This window comes from Bos indicus, chromosome 6, assembly GCF_029378745.1.
Source record: "Bos indicus isolate NIAB-ARS_2022 breed Sahiwal x Tharparkar chromosome 6, NIAB-ARS_B.indTharparkar_mat_pri_1.0, whole genome shotgun sequence".
Lineage (NCBI taxonomy): Eukaryota > Metazoa > Chordata > Mammalia > Artiodactyla > Bovidae > Bos > Bos indicus.
The window spans coordinates 114,103,456-114,117,666 of record NC_091765.1 but is presented as its reverse complement, the minus strand read 5'-3'; the positions used below and the strand labels follow the sequence as shown (position 1 = coordinate 114,117,666).

Below are 14,211 nucleotides of genomic sequence, written 5' to 3'. Positions count from 1 at the left end.
TGTGATTGGTTTTGCTCACCACTGCACCCCAGCACCTAACAGAGCCTCTTCTTTTTAACTTTTTATTTTATATTGGAATCTAGCCGATTCACATGCTGTGACAGTTGCAAAGGCACAGAAGAATGACTCAGTCTCATACACACACGTATCCATTCTCCCCCAAACTGCCCTCCCGTTCAGGCGGCCACATCACATTGAGCAGAGCTCCCTGTGCTGCACAGTAGGCCCCTGTTGGTTATCCACCTTTAATAGAGCCATGCAAACACGTCGATCCCCAACTCCCTCGCTATCTCCTCCCTCCACCCTCCCCACACCATCCGCCCCCCACCCACAACCATAAGTTCATTCTCTGAGTCCTAACAGGCCCTCTTAGAAAGCAGCTGCTTTGAAGGCTAACGCGAGGTCTCTTCTCACCTGGGACTCTCAAACTTCGAATGAGTTCTCCAGGCACAGAAGAATGCCAAAGACCCCAGGTGGTCCTGCGCCCAAGACAGGCACCCCCCACCCCCGACTGCAACACTGCCAGCTTGCCTGCCAAGACTCTCCCAGACCCAGCCCGCCCAGCGTATGCATCCACCGACCACCGCCTGCCTCACAGCGCCGGCTGCCCTCACTCTCATCATTTGTCGTCCAGCCGCCAGGCCCAGGCTGGCACAGCTGGCTTCCTGACAGCAAATGTGACGGCCGCTCAGTGCTGGTCACCGCATCCCTCGACCTCTGTCTGCTTCTGTCTGTGTCTAGGTGGCCGCTGGCTGCCCTTGGTGAAGGCTGCGAGACAGAGAAGCAGCCCTGCATCTGGGAAGATGCCCACCGGCCAAGCAGAGACCAGCCACAGCTCAGCCACCGTGAACTAAACCTCTCTCTCCAGTCCAGTCCCCACCCCACAATGCTGCAGGCCGGCATTCTGGTGGCCTGGAATTCCAAAATATCTCACGGAAGATTCTGTAGACTTAAATGGAAGGCCCTGGAGCCACAAAGCCCGCCCACAGGAGTGGAGCACAGCTGTCACCACAAAGACCCCGCCATCAGATGCCAGGCTACAAATCAGCTTTGTCACCGGATTCATTCAAGAACCTGAAGGGCTTTCCATGAAGGCCCTTATGGTCCTCTGGACGTTGAAGGCTGGCCATGAGCCAGGAGGCCAGTGCCGCTCCAGGAAAGACAGAAGCCTGCAGCGGGGATAGGGAAGCGGGAGCCGAGGCAGGCAGCCACGCCCTGTCCATCCTCAGCGGAGCCTGCTCTGAGATCCACTCTCCCCTCCCTCTGTCCCCTCCAGGGCCTGGGCCAGGTCTCAGCACCATAGCAGCCTCCTCCCTGAGCCCACCCTGCACACTGCCTCCAGGGTGGTGGCTGAAACTCAGCCCAGCCCCCGCGGCCACTTCCCGAGCCCCTGCTTCAGGCCGCACCCTGTCGGAGCACTTTACACAGACGATCCGGCACTGCAGACAGATGTTCGAGCCATCACTTCCCCCAGATCTAAGACACCGAGGCCTCGGGAGCTCAGTCCATCCAACCCAAACCGCAGAGCCAGAAAGGGGCAGGGCCGGTGCGAACCCAGGCAAGCACCCATAACCCACGCTACCACAGTGGGCCCTGGGGCCTCATGTTTGGGGCCCATTCAGAGCTGACTTCAACCAGTTTTTTGTTTTCAAACTTCTTTCCTCTGGTTTCTCTTCATGCACAATGCACTCACTGTCTCCTTAGAGGGTGCATAGCACGCCTTCACATCCCCTCCCCCCAGATCTTGCTCAAGTAGCCCCTCCCCCAGGATGCCCCTCTCTGTCCCCCATGTGCCCCCCCCCCACTCAACCTATAAGTTCACCCTGATAGCGACTCTTCAGGCAGTCTTCCCTGATTTCCCCACTGGGGAAGATGGTGCTCAGCCCCCGTATCTTAACTGTGCATGTCCATCCCTTCTTTCCCCACAGGACTACTCTGAGCCCCGCTGCGTGAAGCTCAAGGGACACAAAAGTAAATGAAGCCCCTTTCCAGCTGTTATGAATTAAAGTGTGCCCCCCCCCCCACAAATCATATGTTTAACTCCTAACCACCAGGACCTCAGGATGTGACTATATTTGGAGATAAGGTCTTTAAAGAGGGGATTAAGGTAAAATGGGGCTTCCTTAGTGGCTCAGATGGTAAAGAATCTATCTGCAACGCAGGAGACCCAGGTTCAATTCCTGGTTCAGGAAGATCCCCTGAAGAAGGGAATGGCAACCCACTCCAGTACTCTTGCCTGGAGAATCCCATGGACAGAGGAGCCTGATGGGCTACAGTCTGTGGGGTCACAAAGAGTCAGACACAACTGGGTGACTAGCACAACTTAAAATGAGGCCACCGGAGTGGGCCCTGATTCCATATGACTGGTGTCCTTGTAGGAAGAGATTAGGACGCAGACACAAAGATGGCCAGTCCTAAAGGAAATCAACACTGGAAGGACTGAAGCTGAAGCTCCAATACTTTGGCCACCTGATGCGAAGAGCCATTGGAAAAGACTCTGATGCGGGGAAAGATTGAAGGCGGGAGGAGAAGGGGACAATAGAGGATGAGACAGTTGGATGGCATCACCGACTCAATGGACATGAGTTTGAGCAAGCTCCGGGAGTTGGTGATGGACAGGGAAGCCTGGCGTGCTGCAGTCCATGGGGTCGCAAAGAGTCGGACACGACTGATCGACTGAACAACAACACAAAGACGGCCATTGACAAGCCAGAGGGAGAGGCCTTGGGAGCTACCAACCCTGCTGCCCCCTTGATCTCAGATGAAAGTGAAAGTGAAAGTTGCTCAGTCTTGTCCAACTCTTTGCAACCCCATGGACTATACAGTCCAAGGATTTCTCCAGGCCAGTATACTGGAGTGGGTAGCCATTCCCTTCTCCGGTGGATTTTCCCAACCCAGGGATTGAACCCAGGTCTCCCGCATTGCAGGTTCTTTACCAGCTGAGCCACAAGGGAAGCCCTTGGATGACCAGCCTCCAAAACCCTGGGCAAAGCCCTGCTTTTTGAGCCATCCGGTCTGGCTCTCTGTTGTGGCGGCCCTGGGAGGCTGACACAACTGCCCTGAAGGAACCTGACCTCTGACAGGTGTGCCAGCTGTGACCCATTTCACACCTTCAGAAGCTCCACACTCTGATTTGGAGCTCTGTGTCTCTGGGTATAAAACATGCACAAATGTTAGGTTCCCGAAGATCCCCCGGTAGAGAGCAGGGATAGTCAGGGCTGAATTATCTCTGCTCCCCTAGACGTCTCCAACCCAACCCTGCAAACAGGACACAGAGCAGAGGCAGAAAAGGGAGCGGGCAGGGTAGGCCAATCCGTGGCCCAGCAGTAACAAAGCCAAACAAACGGCCTGGCTGCAGGAAGCTCACATTCCAGTCCATTAACGTATCCAAGGTACAGTCCCACTGCCCTAAAGAAAGGCATGCAGATGAGCTGCACTTCAATATATAACTGTGGGATTTCCCAGAAGCGGGAAAATTGGGACAGGGCACAGCGCCGTCCCACTGGGGTAGCATCAAACCCTGAGCCTGGAACCAGAGACCTGCATCCTGTCGCATTGTCCTGTGTGTGTGTGTGTGTTAGTTGCTCAGTCGTGTCCGACTCTTTGCAACCCCATGGGTTTTAGTTCTCCAGGCTCTCGCCTCTGCCCATGGAATTCTCCAGGCAAGAATACTGGAGTAGGTTGCCATTCACCTTCCCCAGGAGATCTTCCCCACCCAGGGATGTAACCCGGGTCTCCTGCATTGCAGGTGGATTCTTGACTGTCTCAGCCACCTGGGAAGCCTTCATTCTTGTCATATTTGCCTCTAAATCACCCCTCTGCCTCTGAGGGTAGCTAGCGAGACTCACAACCTGGAGCCTCTGTGCACCACCCCGTCTGGAAGCATCAAAGGTAACACCGGTTGGTTGCAATGAAACATTCATTTCACACCTAACAATTCATTTCTATGGCTAAACGGCAGACAGAAAGGCAGTGTCTGAACTTCCAAGCAAGTCCCCTTCTGCATCTCCATGGGAGCGGGAAGAAACCAAGCCTTTGGAAGGAAAAAGCACATATGTTCTCAGCGCTACAGCCACGGGGCCTGTCCTGGAGCCAGCTCACATCCTGTGATTCGCCATTCCTTTCTGCAGATGCTCTAAAATGCCGTTTTGAGCAGCTACCCCTCTCAGCAAATGCTTTTTCTATTAACTTGGAAAAACACCGGACACAGTGAAGCAAACACTTTCTCTGCTCACGTGAAGCACCTGGACAGGCCTAGCTCCTTGGGGCCGGATACCTGCGCAAACGAAGTGAAATGAAATTTTGAAAAGACTCTGCTCAGCAAATCAGCCTCAAGTCAGTTTCTTTCCTGTTGCCGCTTTCAAAGATGGGGCTTTCAAGCAGAGGAGCGGAGGTGATCCAAGTGCAAAATCCTGGCTAAAATCCTTGGCCCTGTGGCTGCCAGAGGGGCTTGGAGCGCATTTCTGAGTGCGGAGAAAATAACGTAACGCATGCGCGGAGTACTAAGAAACCAGAGACTGGGGTGGGGGGGATGGCTTTCCTCAGCGCTTGGTTACAGCTTTCACTCCTCTTGAGTTTTCCCCAGGCAAGCGAAACTCAGGCATCACCTGCTGCCAAAGCCAAAGAATGATGTGCTTTTCCAGAGAGGACTCCAGTCTCCCATTCCAGAGAATGGGTGAGCCGGGGGTGGGGGGAGTAGGCGGTGTTGACAAGCGGAGTGGGAGGTGCTTGAGCCAAAGGCCTGGTCAGCGTCTCCAGGCTGCTCTGCCCACCTTCTCACCCACAGACGCTAACAGCCGTGAGTACTTGGGCTTCCGCCTCCTGAGTGTCTTGCTAAGTGCCAGGCCACGCCGGGCTCCGCACAGTCACCCCTGCCCGCCCCCGCTTTCCTAGCTCCAGGGGAGCAAGGCATCTCTCAAAGCTCCTCTCCAGATTTGGACTTCCTGCGACCCACTAAAGAGAAACCAGCACCCCCCTCCCACTTCCCACACCCAACCTCCCCCTTGCAGGCATTCACCTGCCAGCAGCCAGGAAATAGTCATAAGGGACCCACTCAACTCAGCCACTGTCCCCAAGGAGCAAAGCCAGGTGGGCTCCTCTGCCAGGCCCTGCCCCCTCGTCTCTCCAAGGAAACCCTGCACTCAAGGGGGGTTGGCAGGCTAGCTCTCAGTGAGTCCTGAAGGTGCTTGTCCCATCTGGGAGGCTGGTCTCCAACACTCTGTGTCTCTCCCTAACTTCTTTCACCCCCACTGGCCACTCCCCACGAAGCTAAAATGAATTAGCTGCTGGATGAACCTGGGGCAGGGGTGGCGGGGAGGAGGGAGGCTTGGTTTGAATGTTCTGGCTCCACAGGATTGACTTAACAGTCAATATTTATTTGTTCCCTTGAGTTACTGGTGTCCAGGTTTTACCCTGCAGTCCCAAAGGTACAGCTTAGGGTACACAGGACAAGGTTTAGTAGTGAAACGGGAATGAGGGAAGGGCAGGGCCCAGCTGCACATCTGGGGTCTGACCCCTCTCTCCAGACGGTGCGGGTTTGGACCTCCAGGCACTTCCCTGGTGGCTCAGATGGTAATGAAACCGTCTGCAATGCAGGAGATTCAGGTTTGATCCCTAGGCCAGGAAGATCCCCTGGAGGAGGAAATGGCAACCTACTCAAGCATTCTTGCCTGGAGAATCCCATGGATGGAGGAACCTGGTGGGCTACAGTCCACGTGATCGCAAAGGGTCAGATACGACTGGCTAGCAGGGCACTGAGCTCTGGACCAAGCAGGCTCATCCAGCGCTGCCCCTGCACCAGTAGGCTCACTCCACCCCATCCCTCCTCCACCCCAGGGCGCCCAGCACGCAGGGCTAGACAGAGGAGCTGAGTAACAGTACCACCCAGCCCAGGCTACACTCCTGCCCTGCCTCGAGGAGCGCCTGGACCCCCACCCCTCCACTCCTGATGGACTGATGGACGCAGGGCCTGGCCCTATGCCGTCTCTCCAGAAGTTTGGGGAGCAGTGGTCAAGGAGAAGTGTTGGGGGCAGCCCCTGGACAATGAGCGGACATGGATGCAAGGGAGTGAGGAGGGGTTCCCATCTCCTCTCCCCACAACCAGCCACTCCCACACACACAGCTGCTGGCTGTGCTTCCCCGGCCCCAACCCCACCCAGGGGAAGAAGGTGAGGGTTAGCCCCATACCCCTGACACACCACCCAAAGGAGGAGCGGGTAGGACCCGCAGGGCTGGTGGAAGGAGGCGCCAGAGGACCCTAACAGAAGTGTCTTTGCTGGGCAAGGGTGTCCAACTTCCAGCTGGAACGAGGCCAAAGTAGCGGCGAAGGTGGGGGAGGGCGGGGAGTGCAGGAAGCTGGCCCGAAGCGCGGCGCGGAGCCCAACTCCCCGGGTTAGCAGATCCCCGCACATCCAGGTGCGTCCGGCGGCGGGTCCTCCGGACCGGGAGAGGGGCTGCCCCAGAACCGGACGCCGGGCTGACCGCGGAGGTCCTGGAGCCCGTGGAGGTGCCAAGAGCGGGTACCGGGTAGACCAGGGTGGAGAGAGAATCCCAAAGCAGCGCTGGGCGGACCCGGCAGAGCATGAAGGCGATAGAGGTGCAACACCGAGTTGGGAGTGATCTTAAAAGGCCTGGGGGCGCCCCAAGGTGGCCGGGGTCCCGAAACCTCCAGAGACACCCCCAACCTGCGGTCCGGAGGCCAGTGGGGGTGCCCCCGAGACGGCTCAGGGTCCTGGAAATCAGTGGAAATGTCCCCGAGGTAAGGCAGGGTGCTCACGTATCTGGAGACCTCTTCCCAAGTGGCCCAGGGCCCGCAGGGGCGCCGCCAGGGTAACTCCCGTCCCCAGGTCTCCGAGAATAGCGGGGTGACTGCGGGGCCGTCCAGAAGTGGAGGCTCCGAGGTGTCCGGGTCAGGGCTCGCGGGGGGCGCGCGGAGGTCACTTACACTGCTGTTCTCGCCCGTCCAGTGCACCATCGCCTGATTGTGCGTCGCGTCCCCCTTGAGCACGAACGACGTGCTGATGAGCGAGACTTGCGCCCGCGAAGCCGCTCCGGCCATCGGCGCTGCCCGCGCCCAGCGCCCCTGGCCCGCGGCGGGGGCGCCGTCCTCGCCGGGACCCGGAGCCTGACCGGGACCCGGGGTACCGGGCTCCTCGTCGCGCGCCTGCCGATCCTCGCCACCCGCCGGGCAGCGCGCGCCCCGCAGGCGGGTTCGGCGGCGCCCGGGTCAGCCGGGCGCGGGGACCCAGGCGCCCGGGCTCCGGGGAGCGCCCTGCCGCCCCGCAAGCGGCCAGCAACAGCAGCAGCAGCAGGAGCGGCCGCGAGCGCGGCGGCGGCGGCGGCGGCGGCGCCCCCGGGCTCGGGGCTCGGGCGGTGGGGCCGGGGCCCTTCGGGGCGCGCGGGGATCCCCGGAGCGCCATGGTCGCCGAGGGGCGGCGGCGGGGCCGGCGGCGGGGCGGCGCGGGCGAGAGAAACCGCGGCCGGGAGAGCGGAGGGCGCTGGGGAGCGCGAGCGAGAGCGCAGAGAAAGGAGCCGGCGAGGGGAGGGCGCCGGCGGGAGGAGGGGACTCGGCGCTCCGCCGCCGCCACCGCGCAGCCGAGGGCGCACCGCCACCTGCCGGCCAGCCCCGCGCCCGCCCGGGCGAGCACCAGACGCTCAGCAACCGGGCCGGCGGAGGTCCTGGGGCGCGCCCCCACCCTCCAGGGCCGCAGGCCACAGACCTCTGTCCTCAAGCCTTGCTCCTTTCCTCCTCCTCCCCGCCTCCTTCCCTCCGCCCTTCCTCTGCCCCTTTCTTCCTGTATTTACTGAGCACCTACTCTGGAAGAGCCAAGTGCCAGGCCCTGGGGATAACCGAGTGAACACAGCCAGGTGCCTGGTTCATCAGCTGAGAGTCTGCTGTCGGGAGACAGACCACCCCCAAGTGGATGCGATCATGGACGAAATCACCCCAGGGAGACAGGATGAAGCCAAATCATAAGTAAAAAGGTGGTCTCTTACAGGGGCCTCTGAAGGAGTAGCAGTGGGTCGAAACCGAACCCAGCACCTTGAGGATGAGGAGGAGACCGTTAGAAGTTGGGGAGGGGGAGGTACTTCGAAAACCCTAAGGCAGCTTCCAGACGACCTATTCCTGCAGCCATGCCTGGGGCTTAGCTTTCGGGACTTGCGGACAGTGGCTTTAAGTCCCAACCCTGGGGGCCACCAGGGGGGCTGCCCTGAAGGTAAGAACAGACACCTGGGCGAGAAGAAGGTGTGGGTGAGGTCCCATTCCGAGCCTGGCGGGCCACCGAGCAGAGAGGAAAGGGAGGCTCAGAGCATGGAAGCCCCCACACAAGGTCATGAACCTGCTTTAGCCAGAATTCAAAGTAAGAGTCAGCTTTGCATCCTCTGCCAGGCCAGGGGCCACTCCCTCCATCCCCCTCCCCAGTGGCCCCTGTGTTAGAAATCCTCAGGCTTAGTGTCCTTGTCACACTCTCCTCCCAGATGGGTCTCTGCTTCAGAAAGAGAATGCTCACAGAGAGAGCCTAACAGGGCAGAGCAGCAAAGCCTCAGACATTCGGGAAAGACAGACAGCGGGGCTTCCCGCTGGCCCCAAAAGAGCTCAACCACCTAGCACCCTCTCTTCTGCGGGCTCACCCAGATTCAACCAGAATTCATGCCCAATGAGAGACTGGGCTTGCCCTGTGCCCAGCGCTGGGGTCAGGGGCAAGGGGCTGGCTAGATATCTACACTGCCATCTCCTACCTCAAAGTGTGCCCTCTCCCCTCCACGGTGTAAATTCCCAATCTGTCAGAGTCTGAATCTCCAGGCCCAGGGTCAGGAGAGGAGGGGAAGCCAACATCTGGAGGAACATCTGTCCAACACAGAGAAGAGAAGAACAGATCGGGGTCAGTGCGGGGCTGAAGGGAGGGGGTGGCGAGGTGTGGGGGTGCGTGTGAGCTCAGGTGCAAAGTCGTGTCCGACTCTGCGACTCTGTGGACTGTAGCCCACCGGGCTCCTCTGTCCATGGGAATTCTCCAAGCAAGAATACTGGAGTGGGTTGCCATGTCCTCCTGCAGTGGATCTTCCTGACCCAGGGATAGAACCTATGTCTCTTATGTCTCCTGCACTGGCAGGCAGGTTCTTTACCACTAGCGCCCCCTGGGACGCCCTGATTCATCCCTTATCTGAATCCAAAGCTCAGAGATGTTGTTTCCCCCAGATTTCTCAGCTTACAAACATTTCTGGGCCTGGGGACCCAGTGATGAGAGAGGAAGACAAGGTCCCTGTTCTGGAGAGAAGTGTCTGTCTGTGTGGACAGGCAGATCTAGGAGAAAACCCAGACAGTGCTACATGCCCAGGAGAAGCTAAGGCAGGTGCAGGGTGGTGATGAGGGGGTGCTGGGGGCCAGGTGACTTTGAGCAAAGAAGGAGAGGAGCTGCATGGGCCTGGCAAGAAGAGCCGTCCCAGCAGGGGGGAGCCCGTGAGCTCCAGCACAGCCCAGAGCAGCTGAGCGGTCAGAGGGGAGGCACCAGGCTTGATCTGTGTTCACAAAGCACAGCAAAGACTCTGGAGGGCTTCAAGCAGGGGGAGCAAGGCCAGCGGCGTTCTTATAGCGTCACTCTGGCCGGGGGGAGGACAGGTGCAAGGAGGCCGTAGGATGTGACTGTCCAGGACCTGAGAGAGGCCAGGGCGGCTGGGCACGGGTGACAGGCAGAGACAGGGGAGGAGGAGCGGAGGGAAGCCAGCTTCTGGGTGCCTCACACCCACCGTGTTCACCTTCCTTAGTGACCACATCAGGGACTCGGGGACATGGCTGCAAGAGAAAGACACAGGCAAGTGTAGAAAGCAAAGGAGAGCTTCAAGCAGCCTTCCTGTCTGACACCCCCAGTGCAGAGGGGTCTTGGGAGGCCACAGAGGCCAAGTCTACAGTGCCCATCAAGGTGGCTGACAGCTGGGGCGTGAATGCTGACGGAGGCATCACAAAGCTGGGCAACGTGTGGACACTGGGGTTCAGCACCTGGTCTTGGGTGCATGAAATAAATATTAAACCCTCTCCAGGTTTGTAACACCTCATTCTTCACAACAGCAAGATCCTAACACTGGGAAACCCGTCCCAGCCACCCTCCTTCTTCACCTCCATAATGGGCACTGGACTCCAGACCAAATCAGGCCTGCTCCTGATCCTGGGGGAATTCACAATCTGATGGGGGAGGCGCACAGTCTGGTGGAGGAGATGCACAGTCTGATGGGGGAGGCGCACAGTCTGATGCTGGAGTTCACAGTCTGATGGTGGAGGCGCACAGTCTGGTTGTAGAGTCCACAGTCTGATGGGGGAGGCCCACAGTCTGATGGGGGAGGAGATGCACAGTCTGATGGGGGAGGCGCACAGTCTGATGGGGGAGGAGATGCACAGTCTGACGGTGGAGTTCACAGTCTGATGGGGGAGGAGACGCACAGTCTGACGGTGGAGTTCACAGTCTGATGGGGGAGGCACACAGTCTGGTGGGGGAGGAGATGCACAGTCTGATGGGGGAGGTGCACAGTCTGATGGGGGAGGAGACGCACAGTCTGACGGTGGAGTTCACAGTCTGATGGGGGAGGCACATAGTCTGGTGGGGGAGGCGCACAGCTGAACAGAGAGGGACATGAGGGAAGCAGGTGCCCCCAGGGAGGTGTCTGGGAGCCAAAAGGAAGGGGAGTTGCCTTCTGAGGTTCAGGGGGAAGTTGCTCAGAGGGGTGCCCTTCAACTCGTCCTCCCAGTAATAGTAACAGGAGTAATACATGGTCAGTGCCCCTTGTGGGGCACCTCCTCTGGGCCGGGCACTGTTTGGATGGAAGCATTCACTGAACCTCTGATGTCCATACGGGGCAGTCCTGTTCTCCCCAATTTAAAGGTGAGGACGGTCACAGCAGGCGGGGGCAGTAATTTTTTTTTCATTTATTTTTTAATTGAAGGATAATTGCTTTACAGAATTTTGTTGATTTCTGTCAAACCTCAACATGAAGCGATCTGGTCGCGCCATTTGTCACCCTGCTGACCGCCCAGGTGGATTCGGCCAGTCCGTTGGCCAGGCCTTTCCTCCCTCACAGCTCCACGTGCAGTCGAGGAGGACGCCCACCCCCGGTGGAGGAGGACCGGTCTCCCGTCAAGGGCATACGAGTAGCTGTGCTCCCCTGCTAGAACCTCCAAACGAGCTCTCAAGAGGGCTGTGATTCACCCGAAGGGTTCCAAGGCCCACATCCTCTTGCACCAGCTGGGCATCCTGGGCAGGGCCCAGCTTCACCTGCTTCAGAAACTTGCCTCGCCTGTAAAATGGGGCCAGAGCAGCCCTGACTCGGGGGAGCTCCGTGTGTCGTCTCTGGACCAGAGGCATCCGCGTTAATGGCAGCTGGTTGGAAACGCTGGTTCCTGGGCCCACCCCACACCCTCATGCTTAGTCGTGTCTGACTCTGCAACCCGGTGGAGAGTAGCCCACCAGGCTTTGTCTTTCCAGCTTTTAATCAGACCACTTCCTCATTAAGCATCTCAAGATTTTTTTAATTGTCAAAGGTCTCTTTGATAATATTTTAATATTATATTTTAATTTAATTTAGTGACATTTTATCTTTATAGTCATGGCAAAGCTCAACAGATACGGCTCCCCCAGCCTGTCCATATCAAAGATGGTCAAGAAATCATAAAAAACCTCACCAGGGACACTGGGGGGCCCAGTAGGAGGGAGGCTGAGCGTCTGGACAGGCTGGTGGGGGGCTGGCTTCCACAGAGGGGAGCCCCAGCCACTCCCTCAGCCACCCCACGCAGCCCCCAGGGACCCTGAGACGTTCTGTACCTGCTCCGGGGCAGGGGGGCAGCCGTGACTTGCAGACAAGTCTCCTAATGACTGTCAGTGAACAACAGGGTTAGAGGGGACAGCTTTGAGGGGAAGGATCAGCGCTACAACCTCATTACCAGGTTGTCAAGGGAGACAGAGGTGGCAGTGGGGTTGGCCGGTCAGGAGAGAAGTCTGATCCCAAGACGGAAGGGAAGCGTATCCAGACGGAGAGGAAAGACGAGGCCCCGTGGCCAGACTGATGGAGGGGAGAGAGAGGAAGCGGCGGTGGGCCCTTGGGTGCATGGTAAGGGGGCAGCCATGGCGATGGTGGCTGCTTCCTGCTGGAGGCAGGGGTTTCCATCCTGGAGCATCAGCGCTGTGGGCCCCCAAACCCTTGACACATGAGAGACCAGCCAGGCAGGAGGCCCGACCGGACAGGGCGCAGATGACCACCAGCCAGTTCCAGCCATCAGGGCTCCTCTTTAATCACAGACGCCGCACAGCAGGTGCTGCAAACAGCTCGGTTCATTTCTCTCCTGCTCCTCAAATGTTTGCTGAGCACCTACTGTGTGCCTGGCTTGAGTCCAGGCTCCCAGGAGAGAACAGGGAAGGGGTGAGACCAAATCATCGGAGGCCAAAACAGGAACTGGTGGAGAGACAGGGAAGCATGGTCCTGGCAGAGGGAGCAGCGCGGGGCAGGAGCTGGAGGAAAACCACGCAGGGACCTTAGAGGAAGAACTTCAGGGGCTGCATACAGGGCGGAGCCGGGCAGGGAGAGAAGGCGCTGGCCCCTGGAGCATCCGTCGTGGTTTCCAGGGGACCAGGCGGTGACCAGAGCCAGCGCCCAGCCTCAGGAAGGTCAGCGCCATCGATGGCGGCAGGTGGGTCAATGACACTGGGGCAGAGACATGGAGATGCTCTCCCTGCGCTGCCCCACCAGCTCTGCCCCGGGCGCTTTGCAGGGAGGAAAGGGGGGCTCCCTCTCAAGTCACATCTCCACCCAGGAGGAGACGGGGGCTCCCTCCCGAGTCACACCTCCACCTGGTAGGAGAGGGGGGCTCCCTCCCGAGTCACACCTCCACCTGGTAGGAGACGGGGGCTCCTTCCCGAGTCACACCTCCACCCGGGAGGAGAGGGGGGCTCCCTCCTGAGTCACACCTCTGTCTGGTAGGAGGGGGGGCTGCACCACCCTACCCCTGGCGGGGAGGGCACCACCACCATGTCCTCTTCACAGCAGAAGAAGCTACAGCCAGCATAACAAGGTGGGGGACTTGCCCAGGTCTCCACCAGCAGCATGGGGGTGGCCGTGAACTCGGGCTTCCCCACATGCCGATGAGCTCAGGGGTGGGGGGGGGCCTGGGGGTGAGGGGGTCCCTCCAGGCCAGGCTCCTCTGCCTTGGCTTTCACCTCTGTCTTCCCCCAAAGCCAGTGGGGCTGGGATTGGCTCCACTGACACCTGGTGAGACCAAGGCTCCCGGCGTGGACAGTGGCCAGCCCACCCCGTGCAGCAGGGAAGTGCAGCTGTGGGGCCTGAGCCTGGGCCACCCCTGAGCCCTGTCGCTCCCATCTCTCCATGTCACACAGAGCCATGGGGGGCAGAGACCAGCACCGGCCCCTTTCAGGCAGGGTGCTGTCTCAGACACCCCTGCCCTACAGGGCGGAGGTGTGACTTGGGAGGGAGCCCCCCCTCTCCTCCCAGGTGGAGGTGTGACTTGAGAGGGAGCCCCCCTCTCCTCCCGGGTGGAGGTGTGACTTGAGAGGGAGCCCCCCTCTCCTACCAGGTGGAGGTGTGACTCGGGAGGGAACCCCCCTCTCCTCCCAGGTGGAGGTGTGACTTGAGAGGGAGCCCCCCCTCTCCTCCCAGGTGGAGGTGTGACTTGAGAGGGAGCCCCCCTCTCCTCCCGGGTGGAGGTGTGACTTGAGAGGGAGCCCCCCTCTCCTACCAGGTGGAGGTGTGACTCGGGAGGGAACCCCCCTCTCCTACCAGGTGGAGGTGTGACTCGGGAGGGAGCCCCCCTCTCCTACCAGGTGGAGGTGTGACTCAGGAGGGAGCCCCCCTCTCCTACCAGGTGGAGGTGTGACTCAGGAGGGAGCCCCCCTCTCCTCCCGGGTGGAGGTGTGACTTGAGAGGGAGCCCCCCTCTCCTACCAGGTGGAGGTGTGACTCAGGAGGGAACCCCCCTCTCCTACCAGGTGGAGGTGTGACTCAGGAGGGAGCCCCCCTCTCCTCCCGGGTGGAGGTGTGACTCGGGAGGGAGCCCCCCTCTCCTCCTGGGTGGAGGTGTGACTCGGGAGGGAGCCCTCGGGGCCTTGGACCACTGCAATACCGAGTCATCCCCTGTGAGCACCAGGGGAGGCCTGGGAATGTAGCCCGCACGGGCCCAGGAGCGTGGGGCCCCTCGCCTGGGGCCAGAGCCCAGTTT

At 59.6% G+C, this 14,211-nt stretch overlaps 1 protein-coding gene across 1 annotated transcript in view; it reads right to left on the bottom strand.

The window, feature by feature from the left end:
• The window catches only part of SORCS2 (sortilin related VPS10 domain containing receptor 2), a 497,945-nt gene extending 490,512 nt beyond the window's left edge, over nt 1-7,433 (bottom strand). Inside the window, 2 exon segments of the mRNA XM_070791869.1 lie at nt 6,944-7,180; nt 7,182-7,433. Coding sequence (XP_070647970.1) covers nt 6,944-7,180; nt 7,182-7,418 — 474 coding nt within the window. The 5' untranslated portion in view covers nt 7,419-7,433.
• Nucleotides 7,434-14,211: the final 6,778 nt, after the last annotated feature.